Here is a 21,770-nt window from a genome sequence, read left to right on the forward strand (position 1 = left end):
AGTAGACTTAGCATATATCACGATGTAGCTTTGCTATAAAAACACATACACGTCTTGTAATAGGGAGAAAACACTCTAGATTCCAGCTTTTCTTAACTAAGGGGCGGCAATGAGCTTTTTCTGTTTGTTGTTTCGAATTTCACGCAAAGCTACACGAGGGCTATCTGCGCTAGCCGTTCCTAATTTAGCAGTGTAATACTAGAGGGAAGGCAGCTAGTCATCACCACCCACCGCCAACTCTTGGGCTACTCTTTTACCAAATAATAGTGGGATTGACCGTCACATAATAACGCCTCCACGGCTAAAAGGTCGAGCATGTTTGGTGTGATGGGGACTCGAACCCGCGACCCTCAGATTACGAGTCGCACGCCTTTACCACCTGGCCATGCCAGGTCGAGGGGGGGCAATGAGACATATAACGAGGTCAGACTTGAAATAACTTATCTACAAGTATGAAATATGATCGAGGAAAATAAAGCTTGCGTAAGGTTCAATTTTATGATATACAGGGTGTTCGGAAAGTCACTGTGCACTTATATATTTATTAACAGACATGTTGCAATATAGAATACAGGAGGTAAATATGAATGACAATTATAAACAATGTTGAAAGTGACCCCCGTTGGGTTCAATACAGGCTAGGATCCTTCTTATTTTGTTTCTAAACATCGCTATCAGTTGCTGGCTTAAAATAGACTGAATAAAATATGATTACAAAACTGCACAGTGACTTTCCGAACACCTTGTAAATATACACATATACATTTCATGTGAAATACATTTCTAATAGCACAAACAGAAGCGTTGCACAGCATAACTATTTTCAAACAGTAAAAAAAATTGTATTTTTTAATTATGATCAGTGAGAAATGTTCTTACCATAAAAGTTTGTAATGACGTTGTTCAATCAATTTTATCATGATAACTAACTCAGAATTACACATCAAAATTGAATCGTATTTTATCTTTCATGCAATGTTTGTTATCAAAGTGTTTCACGACACAAGAGGTGGGAACAAGTCGTAGTTAATAATTAAAAGTCATTTGCAAAGATCACTATGTGTTTATTTCATGTTTAAATCCTATGTTTATCTTTTCTTAGGCATGTTCGCTAAAGAGAGATTAGCAATTGCTAGAAATTGCCGCAGAATATCTTCAGTCTAAATTGTCTAAACAATAGATAAACATATGCAACAAGCATTCAGTTGTTTTGTAGAAGGGTGGCAAAAAACAAAACGAGTTAGCATTTCATAATATTTAGGTTAAACCATAAAATATTTACATCATGCACTGCCTGCGTTATTAACCCTCCCTGATATTCATACAAACTGATTATATCTAATCAAGTTAAAAAAGAAAGTGTTACGAAAATAAATAAAAAAATTACCAACATGGTTGAAACCGAATGGCTTCGACGCCAAATTGTCTTTATTCATAAGAATTCGATGTCGATTTTTAATCCCACACCACTAACTCGACTTTGTCGTATTCTGTCCTGTTAAACTTATTTTAACAAACTTTATAAATGCGTTAATGAAAAACATGTAGTAAATGTACCCGACATTATATTCTCAAAACTTCACAATATTTGACCAGTGTTATGTGTATGATAGTGGAGTAACTAATCCCTCTGCAGTAAATATTTCTGGTGTTTTATGTTTTTATTTACCGCTGTTACTCCTTTCAAAAAAATGCATCTCAGAATGAGATGGATCACATTTGAAAGTTTTACATAACGAAGTAACATACAACAACCATATTTTAAAGAGTTTTTTGTTGGGTTTTAATCTGAATGTCAAAATGTTACATAACAGGATGCTGGCTGAGACTAAGAACCATTTGACCACACATAATGGTAAAGCCTAATATAATAGATGAACACTTACAAACGTACATACATATAACGAATACAATTACATAGAACAGAAACAACATTCAACGACAAAGTAACATCAAAAACATGAACATTAAAACTGAGAATGAATATTTCGCTTAGTCTTAATAATTTATAAACAAATTATGGGTAATTATTTTTATATATCGTACAGCAAGGAATTAATCTATGAGAAAAACAAAACAAAACTCAATGTGTACAACTGAGAATTTACAGCACCATTACATATTTAGGCTTAACTTGATTATAGATGCCAGGTGTATGCTGTGACAGACAATGTATTTTGAATAAAATAGATAAAAAAAAAGATGTGTTAACATTAAATGCAATATATTTTTGTGTACATGATTTTTCATGGGCATTTATATCTGACACGATATACTGTCTTGATACCATTTTAAAACAGTTACTCCTTATAAACTAGTAGTAATTGAGTATTGGAATACCTAATCAAATTCTACAACAAACTGTTATCAACCGATTTATTATAATAAAACCATTATTTTGAAAAAAATGTATGGCATGAATTTTTTTTATAGAAATATTAAAATTAAAAATACTACTTGTGCTAATGATGAAATTCGTGATACATTGTACTATGATCCATTTCTAATATAAACGTTCATGTGGTTATCTGTGTTATATTTACAGTAAGAGAAAAGTACATGAGATAACGCAAATGTGGTTATAAAAAAGATATATGTGGAAATATAATAAGAAGAAAAATGGGCGGGATGCCTTGAAATTGTCGTTGAAAAATATTCATCAAAAAATCAACAATATATATGGACCAGTCATGCAGTTGTCATCGATCGTCTTTATCCAGCTATTGCACGTGCTTACTTCGCAGAGTCCTATTGGCGTACGAACAGCGTTAGAACACATCCACGTTTAGGTTGTCATAACAAGAATAGTAAACAAAATTGGGGACAAAGCTCAAATAAAGCATTTCCAAAACGTCACTACACGAGGCTTTCAAGGGGAAACCATTGTTGATGTCAATAGAAAACAATATTTTAGATCATTTTAATTTAGCTAACGTGTTGGAAAATAACCACGAGACAATTATAAAATCGTTTTGGATATGTTTCATTCAGCATATGTGAATACAATAGAGTAAACAACACAACATCAACAGAAAGTTGCAGTTAAGCCTAAGACTAGTTTGAAACTCATTTTGATACGGAAGTTAATTTATTATTTTAGCAATTACGAACTTTAGAAAACGTGACGTTTGGATCATTTTATGAGTCATTTCTAAAGCTGATACAAAAACTCATTAAACCTACAAAATACTAGTGGTATATAATCTGTTTGATTCTTCACCTCAAAAGCTGAAAAAATATGCAACTCTATAACGCAATGAACATAGGAAACATTCTGTAACAAAGAATGAATCTTACTGGAGAGTATTACTTTCCCCACCCCCAAGTAAACTGCTGCAGTACTTTAGAAACGTCTCCGGATTGAATGAATAAAAAATACTAAAACTTTAAAATGTTTATAATTTTTTTCTAAAGTAAAATATCTTTACACGTACACGAAGTTGTAACTCAACAACAACTATATCTTTAGCCAATTTTGAGGTTTGTTTTAATAAAACATCAACAATAAAATGCCAACATTTCTTTATATGTAACGATTCCATTAACTGTTTCTTCGTAGTTTGTGCCACACCGTTTATAACAACTGTCAAAAACAAATATCTTTCATAGCTTTACAACAAAGTATCAACGGATGATACACGGATCCACTACAACAATAAGTTATTAAGTTTTAATGAACAAAAATTATCGAGTTATTGTAAGGTTAAATTGTTACTTTTAAAATATTTATCAAAATTATGCGCCGATAATGTTCTTTTGTTTTTACACTTTGAAACTGCCACAGACAATTAGGAGAAACAACGAATAACAATATTAACAACATTCACATCTAATACAATAATTACTAAACTAATCAGCCTTGTTTGTCTTTTTGAACCAGCACGAATTTTATTCTACAAGACGACTAATGAATTATCTGGTTAACTAACTCATTTCTCAGTCATAATCTTGGTTTGTGACATAATGATACTTATAGCACATTACACCATTTAGTTTTTACACCAGCCCATAATCGTGTTTAACAGCTGTAACGACACAAGACATTCAACAACACTAGAAACCTGCTCAAAGTAGACTCATAAGGACACTTTGAACAGTTTAATATCAAAGTGAACAAAAAGAGGGACCCTTGAAGAAGTAAACGTGTTTGATCATAAGAATGAGCAATCTTAAACTTACGTCACTGTATGATATCTGCAAGGAGAATGACGTCACCATCAATGATATTGTGGAAGACAATTGATAACTCTACGAGGATGGAAAGTCTAGGCCTCAAGGCAGTTTGAAATCCACGCTGTAACCATACTAGAGAACATTTTCAAAATTTATCTTTGATGCCTAATATAGACAGAAGTATCATTCAAACAATACGTCATTTAATGATGTAACTATTGTAACAAAATTATTGGACATAGATACATTTCCTTCATTTATATTGTGTTCTTGTTGGATAGGTGGCATTAAGATTTCACGTAGAATGCTGGAATCACCATCATTGTATTATTATTTAGATTTTGTCTATTTGTTTCTAGCTAATTAGCTAAATGAATGAGACGATATTCATAAAATATTTCAATCTTGCTAATACTGAACTGCACATGTTTGTCTTTTTTAGCTAATTATGCTCTTCCATCTTTTTTTACTTCATGTAATTTGCTTTTAATGTGACAGTATTATCTAGCACCAAAACAAAGACTGCTGTAAGGAAACTCTAGTCTAGAACAAGATAAATGAAATATTTGGGTAAGTACATTTTAGTTTTAAAGTAATTTAATTTATACTTAGATAACAGGTATATAAGATGGGTGTGACATAAAAGTTTCAGTAGCAATAAGAATGCGTCACTTATGGCTGCTAGAAATGCCAGCTAGTTAAATGTCAGTTTTGTTGTACGCTCCGAATTCTTAGGCCAGCTTACTATTTATTTAAACAGTAAGAACGACATAATCGTTCGAATTAACTAAACAAACTAGGCGTTGCTATGGTTACTCATCCCTCAAGATAACAATGTGTTTCTGGATAGATGTGTAACTGACGCGTTACTCGCTCTACTACCAACTTGTAACACCCATACGCACGTATATGAGAAAAAAGAAAAATCAAATAAAAAGTACCAACAGTCCAGCTGTTGCGGAACTTTAAGACATATTTCTTATAAACTGTCAAGATCCGTCGTGGCCTTTTAGAAACAGACGTGTGTTTTTAAGAGTCAGGGTTCTCACGCTGCATGGTCGTAGTTGTGCACTTCCGCTCGCTCTTGAATCACGTTTCCATCCCCCTGCCGCCTGCTATCAACTGAGCCCTGTAAATAAAATGGATTACTATTACTATCTGGTTGTGAAGTGTTTCGTTGTCAGGACCGTAGAATGTTGTGCGTTAGGTAAACAAAGGTATTTTTGAAAATTATCAGTAAGTATATAGACTACTTGCTATTTAGTTACTTTAATTTAGTCACATGTATATCGCCTGTTAGGTAAATTCTCTTTCAGACAAAAGGATAGTATTTGAGAAATTACTAATAAACGATATATTCCCCAAAACTGCTTAGGTGTAAATATTATGATTTAAAGAACTGTTTTGATCACAAAAGAAGTAAACTCTAAATTAACTATTATACAGAATTCAGTTTTTTTATAAACGTAAGATATGCTGTAATTGTTCTGAAACATTTATGTTTCAAATATATATATTATTTAAGCATGGATTAAGATTCATCGGAATGAGAAAAAGGTAAGTAGCTATGATATATAAGCAATACATAAGAAAAAGTAAATTCTATATAGTCTCATCTTTTTTGTCGTGTGTAAGCGTTTTAGCGGTGGTAGTGTTTAACAACACACACAAACAATTGGGGGAGATTAGGGCTCACCTGTGTTAGGTATACTACGTTTTAAGATTTTATATAGCCGGAAATTTGAATTTAAATTTCGAAGTTAATTAAATGTTAATATGTATCAAACATATGATATTTGCCAACAAGATTGATACAAAATATTTTCTTTCTTAACACAAATATATTTTAATATACAAACAACAATACAATTGATAATAATGGTTATAACAAATAGTTATTTATATACAAAAATCTTACAAACTCACACACAATATTCGTTATTCTATCTGGTCTAGAACTGAATATTTTATCGACGGTGCAGGTCTACGACAAACGAATTAATTTATGTTGATACACAAATATACTTCAGCTGATGGAAATGCTTGCTAACTCTATGTCTATTTCACCTAACGCAGTTTATAAGCTTACTTTTTACAGAAGAAGATAGATATCTGATGTCATTATAAAGACACAAACGACTGAAGTTAATTTTCTGAAGTTGAACGGTTCGTAATGCTCGAATTATATAAACATTCCAGGTCAAATATCTGTAGTTTTCCTATTAATAAGCGTTTATTACGGTTATAGCTTCTGAGTCTTATAATATACTCACTGTAGCAGACAAAGAATATTCTAAAATTTTCGGCGTCTTACGATGGCTAGCTTTTATACTCATTAGGCGAGCTTCTCGAAAGTTCAACAATTTTAAAAGATACGCTAGTGTTTTCGTAAAACATATATTGTTAATTCTTACATTCGAGAATTTTCTACAAATTTAAAGAACAGGCGGGACTTGCGCAACACACATTTAACAATATACGTTACATGCATTAAAACTGAAACAAACATATACATTAACATAAATTTATGATATGGATTCCATTACACCTGTTCCTACAGTAATACAAAGAAACTACGATGAAGGAGCTACAGCTTTCCTCTTCTTACAACAAGTAATAAAAGGACATTTTGTAGATGTCAATTGATGTAAAAATGGTAGTGTCAAAAAGAATGCAAACAAGAATACAGAGATGATACAGCTATACACAGATCATCTGTACATGACTTTCAATATTAAAATTTAGTATTACACTGTAAAATCTGTATTTGACATTAATATTACTGCAGTTGGCCCAGGATGGGCAGGTGGGTTGAGGTGTTCGACTTGTAACCTGAAGATCGCGGGTTCTAATCCCGGTCGTACCAAACATGCTCATCCTTTCAGCCGTGAGGGCGTGATAATGTCACAATCAATCCCACTATTCATTGGTAAAAAAGGAGCCCAAGAGTTGGCGGTAGATGGTGATGACTAGCTGCCTTCCCTCTAGTCTTACAGTACTAAATTAGGGACAGCTAGCGCTTATAGCCCTCGTGTAGCTTTGGGCGAAATTCAAAAGCAAACAAACAAACAATTACTGCAGTTAGAAGTAATATATTCCTGACTGCTGATATACATTATGTTTATTATAATATCATGGTCATGTCAGAGAAGGCATCATTGTATTGTAACTAATAGATTATAATTTGCATACAAGGAAATTCCAATTGATTCAAAATATGTCAATTCGACCAACCTCGTAACCATTTTATACTCGTGCATTTTATAGTGTAATATTAAATTTTAATATTAAGTCATGTAGGGATGATCTAGGTATAGCTGTATCATCTTTATACTCTTGTTTGCATTATTTTTGCCACTGCCACCCCAAAATAATTTAACATTTACAACGTGTTTTTATTATTTGTTTTTGACGTGTTTTTCACTTACTGAAAGATAGTTTATTCTACGAATGTGTATGGCAAAATTTAATATTATTTGTACTGATATTTTACTCCTTCATTTCATATATATGATAGAAGTTTAGCACCCGATTATACAGTTTACAAAATACTGAGTATTCTACATCTTACAGACATATATTGTTCATCTAATATTGTTCATCTAGGTGGAAGTAATAAAGGTTCGTCTGTTCTAATAACAACACATAGAATAATATAATGAAAGTTAATCTGCTCAAATAATAACACACAAAAAATTCATATCTTGCTACAGGTTCTAGAGTTGACAACAGACTAGATAAGGCTATTTTACTATGATTTTCATGCAGACTAAATGGCGAAAATTTTGAAGAGTCTAGTTTTCCAGTTCTTGTTGTCTAACAAACTACTTTTAATTTCTCAGTACATTCGTAACATCAAGAAAGAATACTTATTCTGTAGATAATTCCCTAAATTGTTCGAATTTTTTCGGGTTTTATTGGGTCTAAAGACACCATGGAAGACTGCACCACTCAACCATAGTTTTAATGGAGTGTTGTATTTATTTCTATTGTACCTTATTTTGGTACAAAACATATGAAAATGACAATCCAAGAATAAATACTACAACTCTTTACATTAAATTATGGCTAAGTATAATTTGAATACTTTATTATGTATACAAATAAAGGAAATCCAGGAAGCTTTGTAAACAGCTATTTGCAACTCTGAAAGTTAAGGTACAGCAACTGAAAATTCATTTTATGAGCTTTAGCGCTATTCTGTCACCATGAATAAGTATAAAAATACACAGAAGGTTACGGATGAACCTATTTCAAAATTTGTTCTTGTTACATTAGCAGTTTTTAAGGCTATTCTAGTGAAACTCAGCATCTGCTACTCATTTTTTTCAACAGGGTTGTTTTGAACAAGAAAAGTAACCCAACCCAATTGAACTTTGATTGTTCTTCATATACCCAAAGAGAAACTCAAATTTTTATATTTTATACCAGGAATAGATAACATTGTTTTCTTCTCACTACACAAACTTTTGTTTGCTGTTAAGAACAAAGCTACACAATGGTCTATCTGTGCTGTGACCACTACGAGTATCGTTGAGCCATTAGGGATCACCACATAAACCAATATTCATAATGTTCCATTTGTTTTAGGTTTTTCTTGATTGCCATGCTGGTATTAAACACAAACACGTATACACAAAAGTATCGTTTCAGTTTCACTTGATCCCTAAAAGTCATACTTTCATAAAATAGTGCATGAGTAATATTAGACTGTAACACAGCGAATCTTTTTATTTTTGTGAACATTAATGTTTTTATAACACATATTTGCTGTTAAATTTTCAAGTATAATAGTAAGAGTGGAAAAATACTAAAAACGAATAATATTAAAACCGGATAACATTTAACAGAACTTAAGCATTTTGATCATTATAATTACAGAGCTTTAAGTCTTCGTCTGAATTGATTATGGAATATGAGTTTACCCCTCAAACAATTACAGAAGATGAGCTATCCATCTAAAACAATTATGGAACTTACATCTTTGCATAAAGCCATTCACAAAACCTGAACTCTTCTTTTAATGTCTTAACAGGATGAATAGTAAAAAAACACAAAACCGACGTTTTCTAGTAGAGTGAAAGGTAAACTCTTTATTATTTGTTACGACCGATTCTAGAAAATAACAAAGATTTTACCCTTCATTGTGTTAAAATACGTCTGTTTGTGGTTTTTGGTTTGAATATCGTAGCACTATGTGCCTAGTAACAAATTGTCATTAAAGAGCTTAATATCTTTATCTAATGTGATTACAAAGATTAAGGTCTTTAGCTGAAGTGATTATAGAATATGATCTTTCCTATTGTGTAACTTCATGCCTAACAACAAACAAATAAATCCGCCCTACAAAATGCAAGGTAACACAGATTTTTAGCTGTTTGTGTTTAATGGAAAATAAAATTCATCCCAAAATAATATTGTGGCAAATCTAATTTTTGAAATTAATATAGAAAAACATAATTTGTATTTATGTCATAGCTATTAAAACTAATTGCTGCCGACCCTAACTTTGAACTACTGAAGGAGAATGCAGACTGTCAGCAGTATCCTATCACCTACCAATCACACTTAGTGATTAACTATGATTCTAACAACATCACATCTTAAAGTACGTGGAATGTAGTTTGTGTCGCGTAGTCATTGATATACTGAATAATCACCTAATACAATATTTCTAATTTGTACTGCCTAACTTACCTACTACATTATACTTAAAAAATTAGAAAATAAAATAAACATAAATAAAATTGTCTTACCTCGTTAGATCTGGATCCTCTTCCTGTATTTCTCCGTCTATCAGTGGAATTGTTAGCATCGTTTAGTGGTAGCGTGTCATATGGAGCTGGATAACCATCAGATGGAGGTGGAGGGAGAGGAAAAGGTGGAGGGGGTGGAGGATGTTGTAACAGTGAACGTGTTTTCTCCACATCTACATAGCGCTGTGGTGGGGTACCATTCATACTGTATGGGTAGATTTTCTCAGTAACTGTGTCTGAAACAAGTCAAACTAGCGCTCTATATCATCATTATTTTTTAATCATTCACTCTCTATCTTTATATGCAAAATACATATTTTGTTTCATTGAAACGAATAAAAATAATTGTGTCACTACGCAATCAATCTAAGAATCAAGTGCTTTGCTGCGAATGCTATTTTTAAATGATTATCATGGTAGTACTAAACCATATTATAAACAAATGTGTATGTTTCTTTCGTCACTTTCGTAAAGATATATATTTATTTGATAATAAATTGAACAAGGTACATGCATATCTAATTGGTTTGGCCTAACACGGCCAGGTAGTTAAGGCATTCAGCTCGCAATATGAGGGTCGAGGATTCGAATCCCCTTCATACCAAACATGATCACCCTTTCAGCCGTGGTGACGTTATAATTTTACGTTCAATCCCACTACTCGTTGGTAAGAAAGTAGCCCAAGAGTTGACGGTGGATGGCAGTGACCAGCTGCCTTCCTCTAGTCTTATACTACTAAATTAAGAGCGGCTAGTGCGGATAGACATCGTGAAGCTTTGCGTGAAATTCAATCAAATCTACCAAAAACCAAAAATGTCTCGTTGGTAGTTCCTGATATATCTCATTTACCTTAAGAACCTCCGCCAAATACCTATGAATAATTTGATATTTTGAAAGAGTTTATACCAAAACACAGCTTTGGTTTACCATGGATAACTGTATATGAAATTTACACTTTAAAGCAGGAGTGGCTAACCTGTGGCGCATTGGTCTATAAAAATTGGCGCGCAATGCTTTAAAAAAATGAAGAAAATCGATGAAATAAATTAAGGAAGTTGAAAAACATAAATAAAAATTAAGAGTTGATGGAGAAAAAAAAATATTTCATGCCCATTTGTGGCGCCATCCACGTAAACCTGAATGTCGTACGTTTGGTAGCCCTGGATGTACAACATGTAAGTTTGCTTAATTCTTTATAGTTTCGTAGTGGCTGTTTTCAAAGTCAAAGTGATCAACGAATTCGAATTTGAATTTTAGTGTTTTGTATTTCTTCCCCACCGTGATACACGGCAAAATGAGCAAAAGAAAAACTAATGCAGGTTATGACAGTGAATTTAATGAACAGTGGGAAATTCAATATTTATTTATGATGGGACCTTCCGGAAAATCATTGCGTGTGATTTGTGAAAATGTACTTTCACATAATAGGAGATATGACCTCAACAGACTTTGTATGGCACAGCACAATGTGGAAATAAAGAAAAATAAAGCTAGTTGTAGAATCTAGGGAAACGGAAATATTATTTAAATAAAATGAAAGAAAAAAAAAGGAAAAACACAAAATTATTTTATGACAAGAAGTTGTGACAGTTATGAAATAACAACATCATATAAAATAGTTTTAATGCTCGCCAAAAAGAAGAAGCCATTTTCAGATGGCCAAGAAATTGTTAAATCTAACCTAAAAATATTCGCCAGACGTCCTTGTGATCAGAACGTTGAAAGAAAAGTAAGGGAACTTGCATTCTCAAAGCAGACGATAACGAGGCACTGAAGATCTCTCTCTTGATGTATCTCGACAAATCATAAACATGGCCGGTGTTTAAACCTTTTTTTTTTCAATTGCATTGAACGAATCTGCCGACATATGTGATACAGCTCAGTTAAGCATTTTTATTAAGGGATTGATGATAATTTTAACGTCTTTGAGGAACTTATCGGCCTCAAGTCACTTCATGGAACAACAAAAGGTTCAGACATATTCGAAAAATTAAAGTCATGTATAGAACAATTAAAATTGGATTGGAAAAAAAAATACTTGTTAGTATTTGGCCTGATGGAACTTCAATGATTGGTAAAGTTAGCAGCACCACTTCTTTGATCGAAAGGTTTTTAAATCGTCTTTTACTGCAATATCACTGTATTATAAACCAAGAATCATTATATGAAAAAAGTTTAAATCTCCAGATCGTTATGTCAACAGTGGTAAAATGTGTGAATACAATTAGAGCAAGAGAATTATACTGATGAGAATTTAAAGAATACTGTATTATAGTAGAACAGGAATATGGTAGTCTCATTCTTCATTGTGATATGCATTGACCCTCCAAAGGAAACGTTCTGAAGAGGTTTTGGCAATTAAAAGACAGTGTTTTCCATTTTATAGAAGTTAAAAAAGAGTTGCCTGCGGAGAGGATGCTCTTATGTGGCAGTAATATGTGATTTAGCATTTCTAGTTGACATGACCGATCGTCTCAACAAGTTAAACTGGAAACTATAAGGCAATGACAGATTGTTTGCTAACTCGGTAAATGATAGTATTGCATTTAGAATGTAATAATCTCTATTTGTTTCCATACTGGAAACAAGAAATTCCAACCATTTTGAGCATTTTAAAATGCAAAGTGAAAATGAGAGTTTTGAAACTAAATTATCAGAGAATGTATTATTACAACAATAAGACGACTGCAAGACACTTTTGAATCTCGTTTTTGTGAACTTACCAGTGAGAAAAATAATATAGAACTAGTTATTAACCTATTAGTCATTGCTGAAGAAAAAATATCAGCAACAACTATTGAACTAACAGCATATGCCAAGCTAAAAGCTAAATTCAAGGGGCTTCTTCTGATCCTTGAGGGGGTTGACATGATCCAATTATGGAAAATATTACTTCGTAATCAATTTCCAAATCTTTGAAAATTTTCTCAGAATTGCATCTATCGATTTTCATGCACTTACAGGTGTGAGCAAGCATTTCCATCTGTGAACTTCATTAAAAATAAACAACGATCTCGACTCAGAGACTCAAATTTGAAGAGCTTGCTGTTACTATCTACGACAGATTTGATGTCCAATATAGATAAGTTGACATGCTTAAAACAAACTCAAAAATCTCATTTAAGGTTTGTTTTTGAATTTCGCACAGAGCTGCACGAGGGCTATCTGCGCTAGCCGTTTTTAATTTAGCGGTGTAAGGCTAGAGGAAAGGCGGCTAGTCATCACCACCCACCGCCTACTCTTGCGCTACTATTTTACCAAATGAATAGTGAGATTGACTGTCACATAATAACGCCCCCACAGCTAAATGGCGAGAGTGTTTGGTGTGACGAGAATTCGCACCCGCAACTCTCAAATTACGAGTCGAGCGCCTTAACTATCTGGCCTTTCATTAAAGGTAAGACTGATTTTTCAAAGATGCAGTTATTTTCGTTGGAATATTCATGAGGATTTTGGCGCATTATGTAAAAGATTGGCCATCACTGCTTTATAGCTTGCAATATAAAAAATGTTGTCGCAGAATTCTTTTAGTTTTATATAAGCCTCGAGAAATTCTGATTTGATATACATTTTAAAATTACAGATTTGCAATTATTCACAGCTTATTGCTTGTTCATAAGCACAATTCTACACAAAGGGTTATCTGTGCTGGGCCCACGGCGAGTATCGAGACCATAGGTTTAGCGTTATAAATTCTCACATTACTTTTGTTTTTAAATTGACTCTCTTTCACAGAAATATCATGAGTGATAGGAAGATATTGCTTTTATTTACGATGTGCTTGACGGGATCTTATACATTAGCTGACAGCCAACTAGTGGCTTAATTCAAGAGGGGCTTATAAAATAATACTGTAAATAGTAAATTATTTTTTGATGTATCTCGTCTTTAAAACTTCCCTTTCATTTTCAAAAAGTGATAATAAAAGTAACTATGATTTTCTGATACATACTGTATGATTAAATTTCTGTAAGTTTAACTACCCACCAAAACGGCCCGGTATGGCCAGGTGGTTAAGGCACTCGACTCTTAATCTGAGGGTCGAGTAGTTGAATCCCCATCACACCAAACACGTTCGCCCTTTCAGCCGTGGTGGCGTTATAATGTGACGGCGGTCAATCCCATTTGTCGTTGGTTAAAGAGTAGCCCAAGAGTTGGCAGTGGGTGGTGATGACTGGCCACCTTTCCTTTAATCTTACACTGCTAAATTAGGGACGGCTAGCGCAGATAGCCCTCGAGTAGATTTTCGCGAAATTCAAGACAAACCAAACCAAACCAAACCCACCAAAACGTATGATTAATATTAAGGTTCTACAGACAATGTTACTAACTCGTCGTTTTTTCACTTTCACTCCATCTTTAAAACATAAGTCAAAGCACATGCCTTCAGTGAAGTGCTTTAAACTGCTTATTTTACATGCAGCCTTGCTTATAGTAGACGATAGTTTTACAATTCATATTACGCATTTAACAAAGCAATTATTTTTCAAAAAGAATATTAATGCTCTTAGTACTTCTTGACTTCCTTTTCAGGACATGTATGGAGTCTGTCGACTCGTATGTCTTGGATGTAACAATGGGAAAAGTTTGTGGAATGTAATCCCAACTGACAACATATATTATATGGAGTACTTGGTAAGTACTAATTCCCTAACAGTCACAAGACATGACAGGCATTGTCCCCTAATATGATTCGTTTAGCATTGAGGAAATGGAGTTATTATATTTTAATGAAACACCACATAAAAACACACATCGCCACGTGAACCGATAGAGTTAGAAAGTTAACTTTCTTGTAGCAAGTACCAAAGCGATAGGTTGCATTTGTTAACTATACATACTACGACATTATGTGCTCTATTTCATAAATTGTTATTAATTACATTACAGAGAACATGCAATTGATGTCTGTATATGTTTGCTGCTGACAGAGTTGATTCTTTATGGTATGAAACTCTATACACCATATGGCTTTTAACCTTTATGTTCTTTCATAGCATGCCTTTTAAATACTGGATGAAAGGTATTTATCTTAATAGAAAGTCTGAAAGGATATGAAAGGTCTTTTGTATTCAAACAATAAATTCTACATTCTTCAATTACACAGCAAGCACAGTGAAGTTACCCTGGGTGAGTAACATGCACTAGTGGATATTAACAAATCAAATTTAGCTAAAGTGCTGAGAATAATACAGTGGTTAATTATATATGGTCTTCGTTTTCTGACAGTAGACACTACTAATTTAACTAGTAGAATAAGTGAGTAATAAGTAGTGTTCCAGTAATAAACTACAGACCAAAACAGCTCGTTACTCTCAAAGACTAGAATCTGTATACATCTATAAACACAGCCATAAAATGTTGATATTATAATGTTTCTAATGAATTTATTTTATAAAATCACTCACCGATATCTCTGTTGTATCGTGCTTGTTCCTTCTTCACAGCCATGCAAGACACAATAATAACAAGAATTACAATGGCCACGGAAGCAGACACTGGTGCTAAAACAGGCAGACGGAGATATTCTGGTAATTCTTCTTCTCCTGAGATTACAGCATGTAAATTCCATTCCATAGGTCCTACTGAAAAACAAACATCCATTTTGCTTTTTTGTGTGTGTAGATAATTATATGAAGATTTCTAAATTTTAACAGATCTTATAAGATACGAAAGACAGGTAGAGTTGCTTTATATGAAAAATAGAAATTTTGTTTACTTAAAATGATGCTAACATGTAACAGTTATTTCTTTTAAAGATTCAACTGCTTTCTTCAACTTGTAACAAGTAAAAAATGAGTTAACAGGAGACAGAATGTCTAAGATTGTATTTTGTTGCATCATTAGATCCTTCATTATATATTAATTTAGTTTAATTTATTTTACAAGTAAAAGTAACAATATGTACAATTCATTTTAAGACATAATACTTACTAGTTCTACCAAAATAATTATTAAGCTACTGAATAATTTAAGATAGTTTGAAAATAATGTAACAGTTGTACTGCTACTACCTACTGTTATTGTTATCAGAGTACATTATATTTAAAGAATTCTTAGGATCACACACACAATAAATTTCTATATGACCCCTCCTTCACTTTTTAAAGTGCATTTTCCTGTAAGAATTTCTTTAAGGTATACTTTAAATATCCAAATGACAGTGCAGGTACTGCTATGTTATGTCTATCATTAAATTAGAAATTCCACCAACTTTTCCTCTGAACTTATATAACTGTAAATGATCGATTTGACATTTTTGTAAAAGTAAAAATAACCAGAAAAATATGTTCATTTGTTTTCCACCTATATTGTCTCATCTTCATTGAAGTGGTAAGTTCTAAGTTTACCTGCACCATCTGTTCTCACTGTCAGAGTTTCACTTGGGTTACTGTTGCCTTTTTGACTAGCAGCTTGAAGGTAGAGACAATAAATACTTCCAGGTCTCAAACTCCGAAGTACATATTCTTTCTCCTTTGTATGAGGGATTGTAACCTCAGTCCATGTGTTAGAATTTTCTTTGTAGAATAAAATATAATCTACAAAATACAATCAATTAGTGAATCAAATAATAAAATAAACTATGAAATAACATCTGTCATGTAATAAACATTGTCTTCTAACTTGCAAGAATACTAAATTGTATTTAAAGAAAATGAAATTCTAACAAAATAGAAAGTTTATGATAGAAGAAAAATATTGTAAAAACATTATTAAATTCAGTAAATTACTCAACAAGCGGTTCTAGTGGTAAGTCACACTTTTCTGTAACACAGTATATATAGCTGATTGAGAGCATCTGCTTCAAATTTTGAAATAAATAAAAGTTTTCATTCAGACAGTTGCATTTACTTGTTTATTTAAATTATTTTTTCTCATGTCTTGACAAATATTATTTCAATTTTAAGTATGCTTAAACGTTATAGGAAAAGAAAGTAGGATACCTACGTGAAATCATGTCAGCATCACCTTTATTTTGTCTCCACTTTATAGTAATACTAGTTTCTGACTGAGCAGTAACCCTTAAAGATGGAGCTGAAGGAGGATCTAAGTACAAAATATATCTGTAGTATCTATGATCTAAGAATAATTCATTAACTAAAATTACTCATCTCTGAAATTAACTGTAATACAGAAAAAATGCCAATATTTAAATTTATCCATATGAACTATAACACTACTAAATAAAACTCATAAGCATAGTACATATAAAGAATTGATACTATTACATTTGTCCACTTTTCCACATACTTTATATTTAACAGTGTATACATATAAACAAAGAAAAAGCATGTACCAGTGTCTTTGGTTATCTTCACAATCTCTTGGGACTCAGATCCTCTACCTGCACTGTTGAAAGCTACCACTGTAATACCGTATGCTGTATTTTTGCGCAAATGTTGAAGGAAATATTCTTCTGAAAGCCCTTCACTGAATGTCACATGCTTATATGTGTAAGAATCTGTTGAACCTGTTTCTTTATAGCCGACATAGTAACCTTTCAGCTGACCATTCCATTGATCTTTTGGTGGTGCCTAACCATATGAAAACATATAACATTGAATTTTACTGGAAATTATAGTCAAAGATCAATAGTGAAATAAATTAAGGTGTTTATTACTAAAACTGATAATGCTGTGTTAATGTCTTGTCTGTTAATGAGTTCCAACATAATAAATTTCAAATATACTGCGTTTTTTTATGACTTGAAGAGAAAGTTAATGATTGTTTACTCAGAATTAAGGGTACAAATTCAAACATTTGTGCACCTATTAATTTTAGCAATTGCTTTTCTGGACTTGTGTAACCTCAGCCTAAAAGTTAAGAGCCTTCTTTGTAGAACAAAATGTAGTCTATTAAATATAATCAACCAGTCAACAGAATAATAAAATCAACCATGAAATTACATTTGTTGCATTCCCCATATAATCTCATCCACATTGAGGTAATTATACACCATGACAGTATTCATGTTGTGCAATTCTTTTCTGTATATCCTGAATAAAACAAGCTTAACTCTTTAGTTCAGTGAATAGTAAACATTATTTATACTGCAAACAACAGGCCCACAAGTACATTTTATGCTACCTTAATTAATTTATTAATTATTTTTATACAGACTTGACAAATATTTACTGATAGGGTCTTAAAATACCTTCATATGCAAGCCTTTAAGCGTAATATTTTGTTCGAAAACATTACTAGTATCATTTTAATTATCATAATGTAAACAATCATATACTTTCCCAGATTTTGGCTTTAAATTTAAGCCATAAAAAACCCAAGGGAGAAAATTGCTTCATAATTTTAAATTCTACTATTTGTAAAAACGAAAATATTTTATTAAATAGGAGAAAATGTCATAATCGTAGATACCACAAAAACTAAACCTTAAAATATCTTTATGTCGATTTTTTACTCTTACTTTCCATTTCACATGAAGGGTCCCAGCTCCTCTGGCTTCTACTGACACATCAGTAGGTGAAGCACTTGGCTCTGAAAACATGAAAACATATAACCAACCAGTTAGAAAGCTTAAAAGGAAATGGCACGTCTTTTATATCAAATAATAAATTCTACTTTCTTCAAGTAGAAGGCAGTTTGGGTTAACTGAAAGTGATGAAAGATGTTGAATGCTGATTGAATTTGATTTAGGAAGGAGAGAAATTTAAGTAATACTATACTAGGTTAATTTCATCTTAAGTGAACTTCTAGAAGAGCTTGTTTATTATAAATAGCAGTTGTTACAATAATAACAAAATATCTTTATACACGTTTTTTTTCATTAAGCATTAAAATACATGAGTCCTTAAACATCATACATTTTAAAGAAATTGTTTTAAACTTTTAATGCATGTTTCTTCAATTAAGGATGTAGAAAAGCTCAATATTCAGCACACAAAGTAAGTCTTAAGGATATTTACCTTCTTCACTTGTTAGGAAACGTCTGTTTTCAGATGGAGTTCCTTTTCCTACATCATTTTCTGCCATCACTCGTACAATGTAAGATGTTCCCGGCTGAAGCATGTAAAGTATTATCGAAGTCTGTGCTGATGAAACTGTTTCTTCTTCTAGTCTATGAGGAGCACCTATAAATTCGAAACAAAACTATTGAAATCTTTTATTTTTAATATTCTCACTTTGGTTGATCTCATAAATATTTTACTTATTGGTTCCTATGATTAATACTACCTTGAATTAAAGACACATACATTCATATGTGTTGTACAAAGAAATTATAAAAAATTACCTTGGTTTTGCCAATACTGAATTATATATTTGTTAACGGGACTATTTCCACTGTAAGGCATCATCCACGTGATTCTCACACTTCTACTCCAAGTTTGGTCCACGCGAACATCTGATGGGGCTGAAGGTGGTTCTGAATGTTTAACGAAACAACAAAGTTTAAGAACACATTCTTTAGGAATCAGATTACCTATCCAATGTTAATTACTAGAACTGTCAAACTGTAATGAAAATTCAAGTAAAAGATTGTGAATTATGATTTTAAAAACTGATTTTGATTTACAGCTGAACATTGCTTTTATGTTCCAGAAGCAAAGTTTTTTAATCATATTTAATCAATATTTCATGTCATTTATAAAACAAAATTAAATTAAATATAGGAAATTCTCTATGTATGTACAAGTTCTGGACTGTTAACTTCAAAGTTAATTGTTATACTGAAAAAACTAACAGGTCATATTAATGTCACATGTTAATTTTATACATATGAAATAAAATAAAGCAGAATTTGTAATAAATCTGTTCTAACTATATTTCTAAATAGTTTTATTGTTATGGCATTCAGATATTTGAGAACAAAAAATGTATCTGGTAAATTGATCACCTAATCCAACAGTTTGAAGAGCTGTATAAAAGTCCTTATATTAAACACTAACAAACACTAGAGAGAAATATAGATTTCAAAATGTCTTATATTTATGTATATTATTTATTTATTCATTAATTTAAAGACTAAAATTAAATAGATATAAACATTTCTTTAACTTTAAACATAAAGACACCAATACCAGTTTAGTCATTTTTATTTTTTGTCAAAGGTCTAAAAATAAAAGGAATTGTAATTAAATTTTAATTAATGTTAGGTAATATGTATTGATCTCTAGTATTTACAAGTTTATATTTAGCAAGCAATAATCATATTATTTTAATTAATTCGTTGTTCTATAAGCTTTTCTGTAAAACATCACAATGAAATTGAAAATATTTTTAAGTAATTTACAGTTAACTTGCCTAGGATACTTTATAGTTACATGTAACTAGCAAAGAATTGAATAAGTAAGAGAAACAAGCAATCACAAGAATGGATCCTGCTTCTCCATCTTTGGCATCAATGACTGTACAATTTGTTTCTTTCTATGAAAGGCGGTCAAGCATCTGTGCAATGTTGTATTTCTCTATTATATTACCCTATTTAGCATTTCAAGTTACACACCAAGGACAATCAATTTTATTCTTCTTTGGTCTTCTCCATAGGTATTCTTTGCTAGACATGTAAAGATGCCATTGTCATTATGGTCTACTCCATGGACTTGAATTTCAGACAATGTTCCTCCTTCAGTTATTCTGTCAAATATCTGGTAACTAAGACAAAATAATTATTCTTAGAAATTTTTGAGTTAGAATAATTACAGGTGTAGCTTTCAAGACATCTTACCTATTGTGCAAACTTTTAACATACCCAAAACAATAAAATCAGCTTACACTAGAAAAAAAAGCACATGAAGTTTAATGTTCTATTAACTAGATGCTTGCAAGCATCAGTTCTTCATTTTCAATGATAATATTAAAAAATATTATATTAAAAGTAATTCTTAAAATTCTCTAATCAAATATATACATGTAAAAATATATATATTAAGTATTATGTAAAAGTACACTTGTGAAAGTTTCAGCATGCTAATCAACTGTGAAAAGTTGAGGAAGTCAAATGTAAGGTCAGCAGACTGATTCCGTATAAAATTGAAAGTCAATGCAGGATTAACTTTAAATTTTCAGTGCTATTCCATACGTAATTTTTACAAACTGTACTTTACTTTACTGTTATATTGACTAAATAATCAATCGAAGCTAGAGGAATACAAGTTTTTTTACCCTCATGGATCAATCTGACAGTGGAATGAACATTTCAATTGGCATTTACGCTAAAGGAATGAAAAGGCAAAGTGACCTATGTATTATTCATGTTGCTAAGGGTAACATTCTTTTAACTGGTACACAGGTTTCAACAATTAATTTTTAATGTCAGAGAGTTGTAAGTAAAATAAAAAGGGACAATATTTGTCCTTGAATATTTAAAAGACAAGTAGTAACTTTGAAATAGTGTTTCTTAAATCACGATACGGATTGATTCGGTGCTTTAACAATAAGTTGTGTAGTTTCACTTGTTCTTGATATTAGCGAACACAAGGACAGACTGCTCTAGCCATCCATCACTTTGAACTGAATGTTACAGAGAAGAAAGCTAGTCAACAGCAAGCGCTGCCAACTCTTGGGCTTCTCTAATGGGATAATTTAATGGCAATGTCATTGTTATAACGCACCCACAAATTCGTATCACAGAATTCGAGTTTTTGTTTTCCTTTATTGCTACAACCAGACACGAACTATTGACTCTCAGATCCTCAGTCCAGCACAACTAACACTATGACACAAGTTGTTTAGATGTTTTTTGAAATTAAAATTGACTTTCGATCGTGATTGTAATATCCTATGATGGAAGCGAAGGAGAGAATATAACGTAATATTTCACCCACAGATCTACCACCTTCTGTATCGATGAAGGCTCATCAGGCTGGTTGAGATACAAATATA

The 21,770-nt window shown here is 32.1% G+C and overlaps 1 protein-coding gene and 1 long non-coding RNA gene across 10 annotated transcripts in view; one reads left to right on the top strand and one right to left on the bottom strand.

Annotated features, from left to right (window-relative positions):
* Positions 1-1,759: 1,759 nt before the first annotated feature.
* The window catches only part of LOC143223184 (cell adhesion molecule Dscam1-like), a 67,516-nt gene continuing 47,505 nt past the window's right edge, over positions 1,760-21,770 (bottom strand). For 8 of the 9 annotated variants that reach the window (XM_076450771.1, XM_076450772.1, XM_076450773.1 and 5 more), the window contains 10 exons: positions 20,392-20,540; positions 19,180-19,311; positions 18,854-19,018; positions 18,355-18,425; positions 17,227-17,464; positions 16,878-16,976; positions 16,280-16,468; positions 15,338-15,514; positions 9,930-10,165; positions 1,760-5,302 (listed from right to left, as the gene is read on the bottom strand). In XM_076450771.1, coding sequence (XP_076306886.1) covers positions 5,219-5,302; positions 9,930-10,165; positions 15,338-15,514; positions 16,280-16,468; positions 16,878-16,976; positions 17,227-17,464; positions 18,355-18,425; positions 18,854-19,018; positions 19,180-19,311; positions 20,392-20,540 — 1,540 coding nt within the window. In that variant the 3' untranslated portion in view covers positions 1,760-5,218. The remainder of the gene's footprint in view (positions 5,303-9,929; positions 10,166-15,337; positions 15,515-16,279; positions 16,469-16,877; positions 16,977-17,226; positions 17,465-18,354; positions 18,426-18,853; positions 19,019-19,179; positions 19,312-20,391; positions 20,541-21,770) is intronic. The other variant, XR_013012732.1, reaches the window with a different exon arrangement.
* Positions 5,286-15,516, top strand: LOC143223187 (uncharacterized). Its single transcript, XR_013012733.1, has 3 exons — positions 5,286-5,409; positions 14,463-14,564; positions 15,377-15,516. It is a non-coding gene; the product is annotated as an uncharacterized LOC143223187 (long non-coding RNA).

Source organism: Tachypleus tridentatus, chromosome 8 (assembly GCF_004210375.1).
Source record: "Tachypleus tridentatus isolate NWPU-2018 chromosome 8, ASM421037v1, whole genome shotgun sequence".
NCBI lineage: Eukaryota > Metazoa > Arthropoda > Merostomata > Xiphosura > Limulidae > Tachypleus > Tachypleus tridentatus.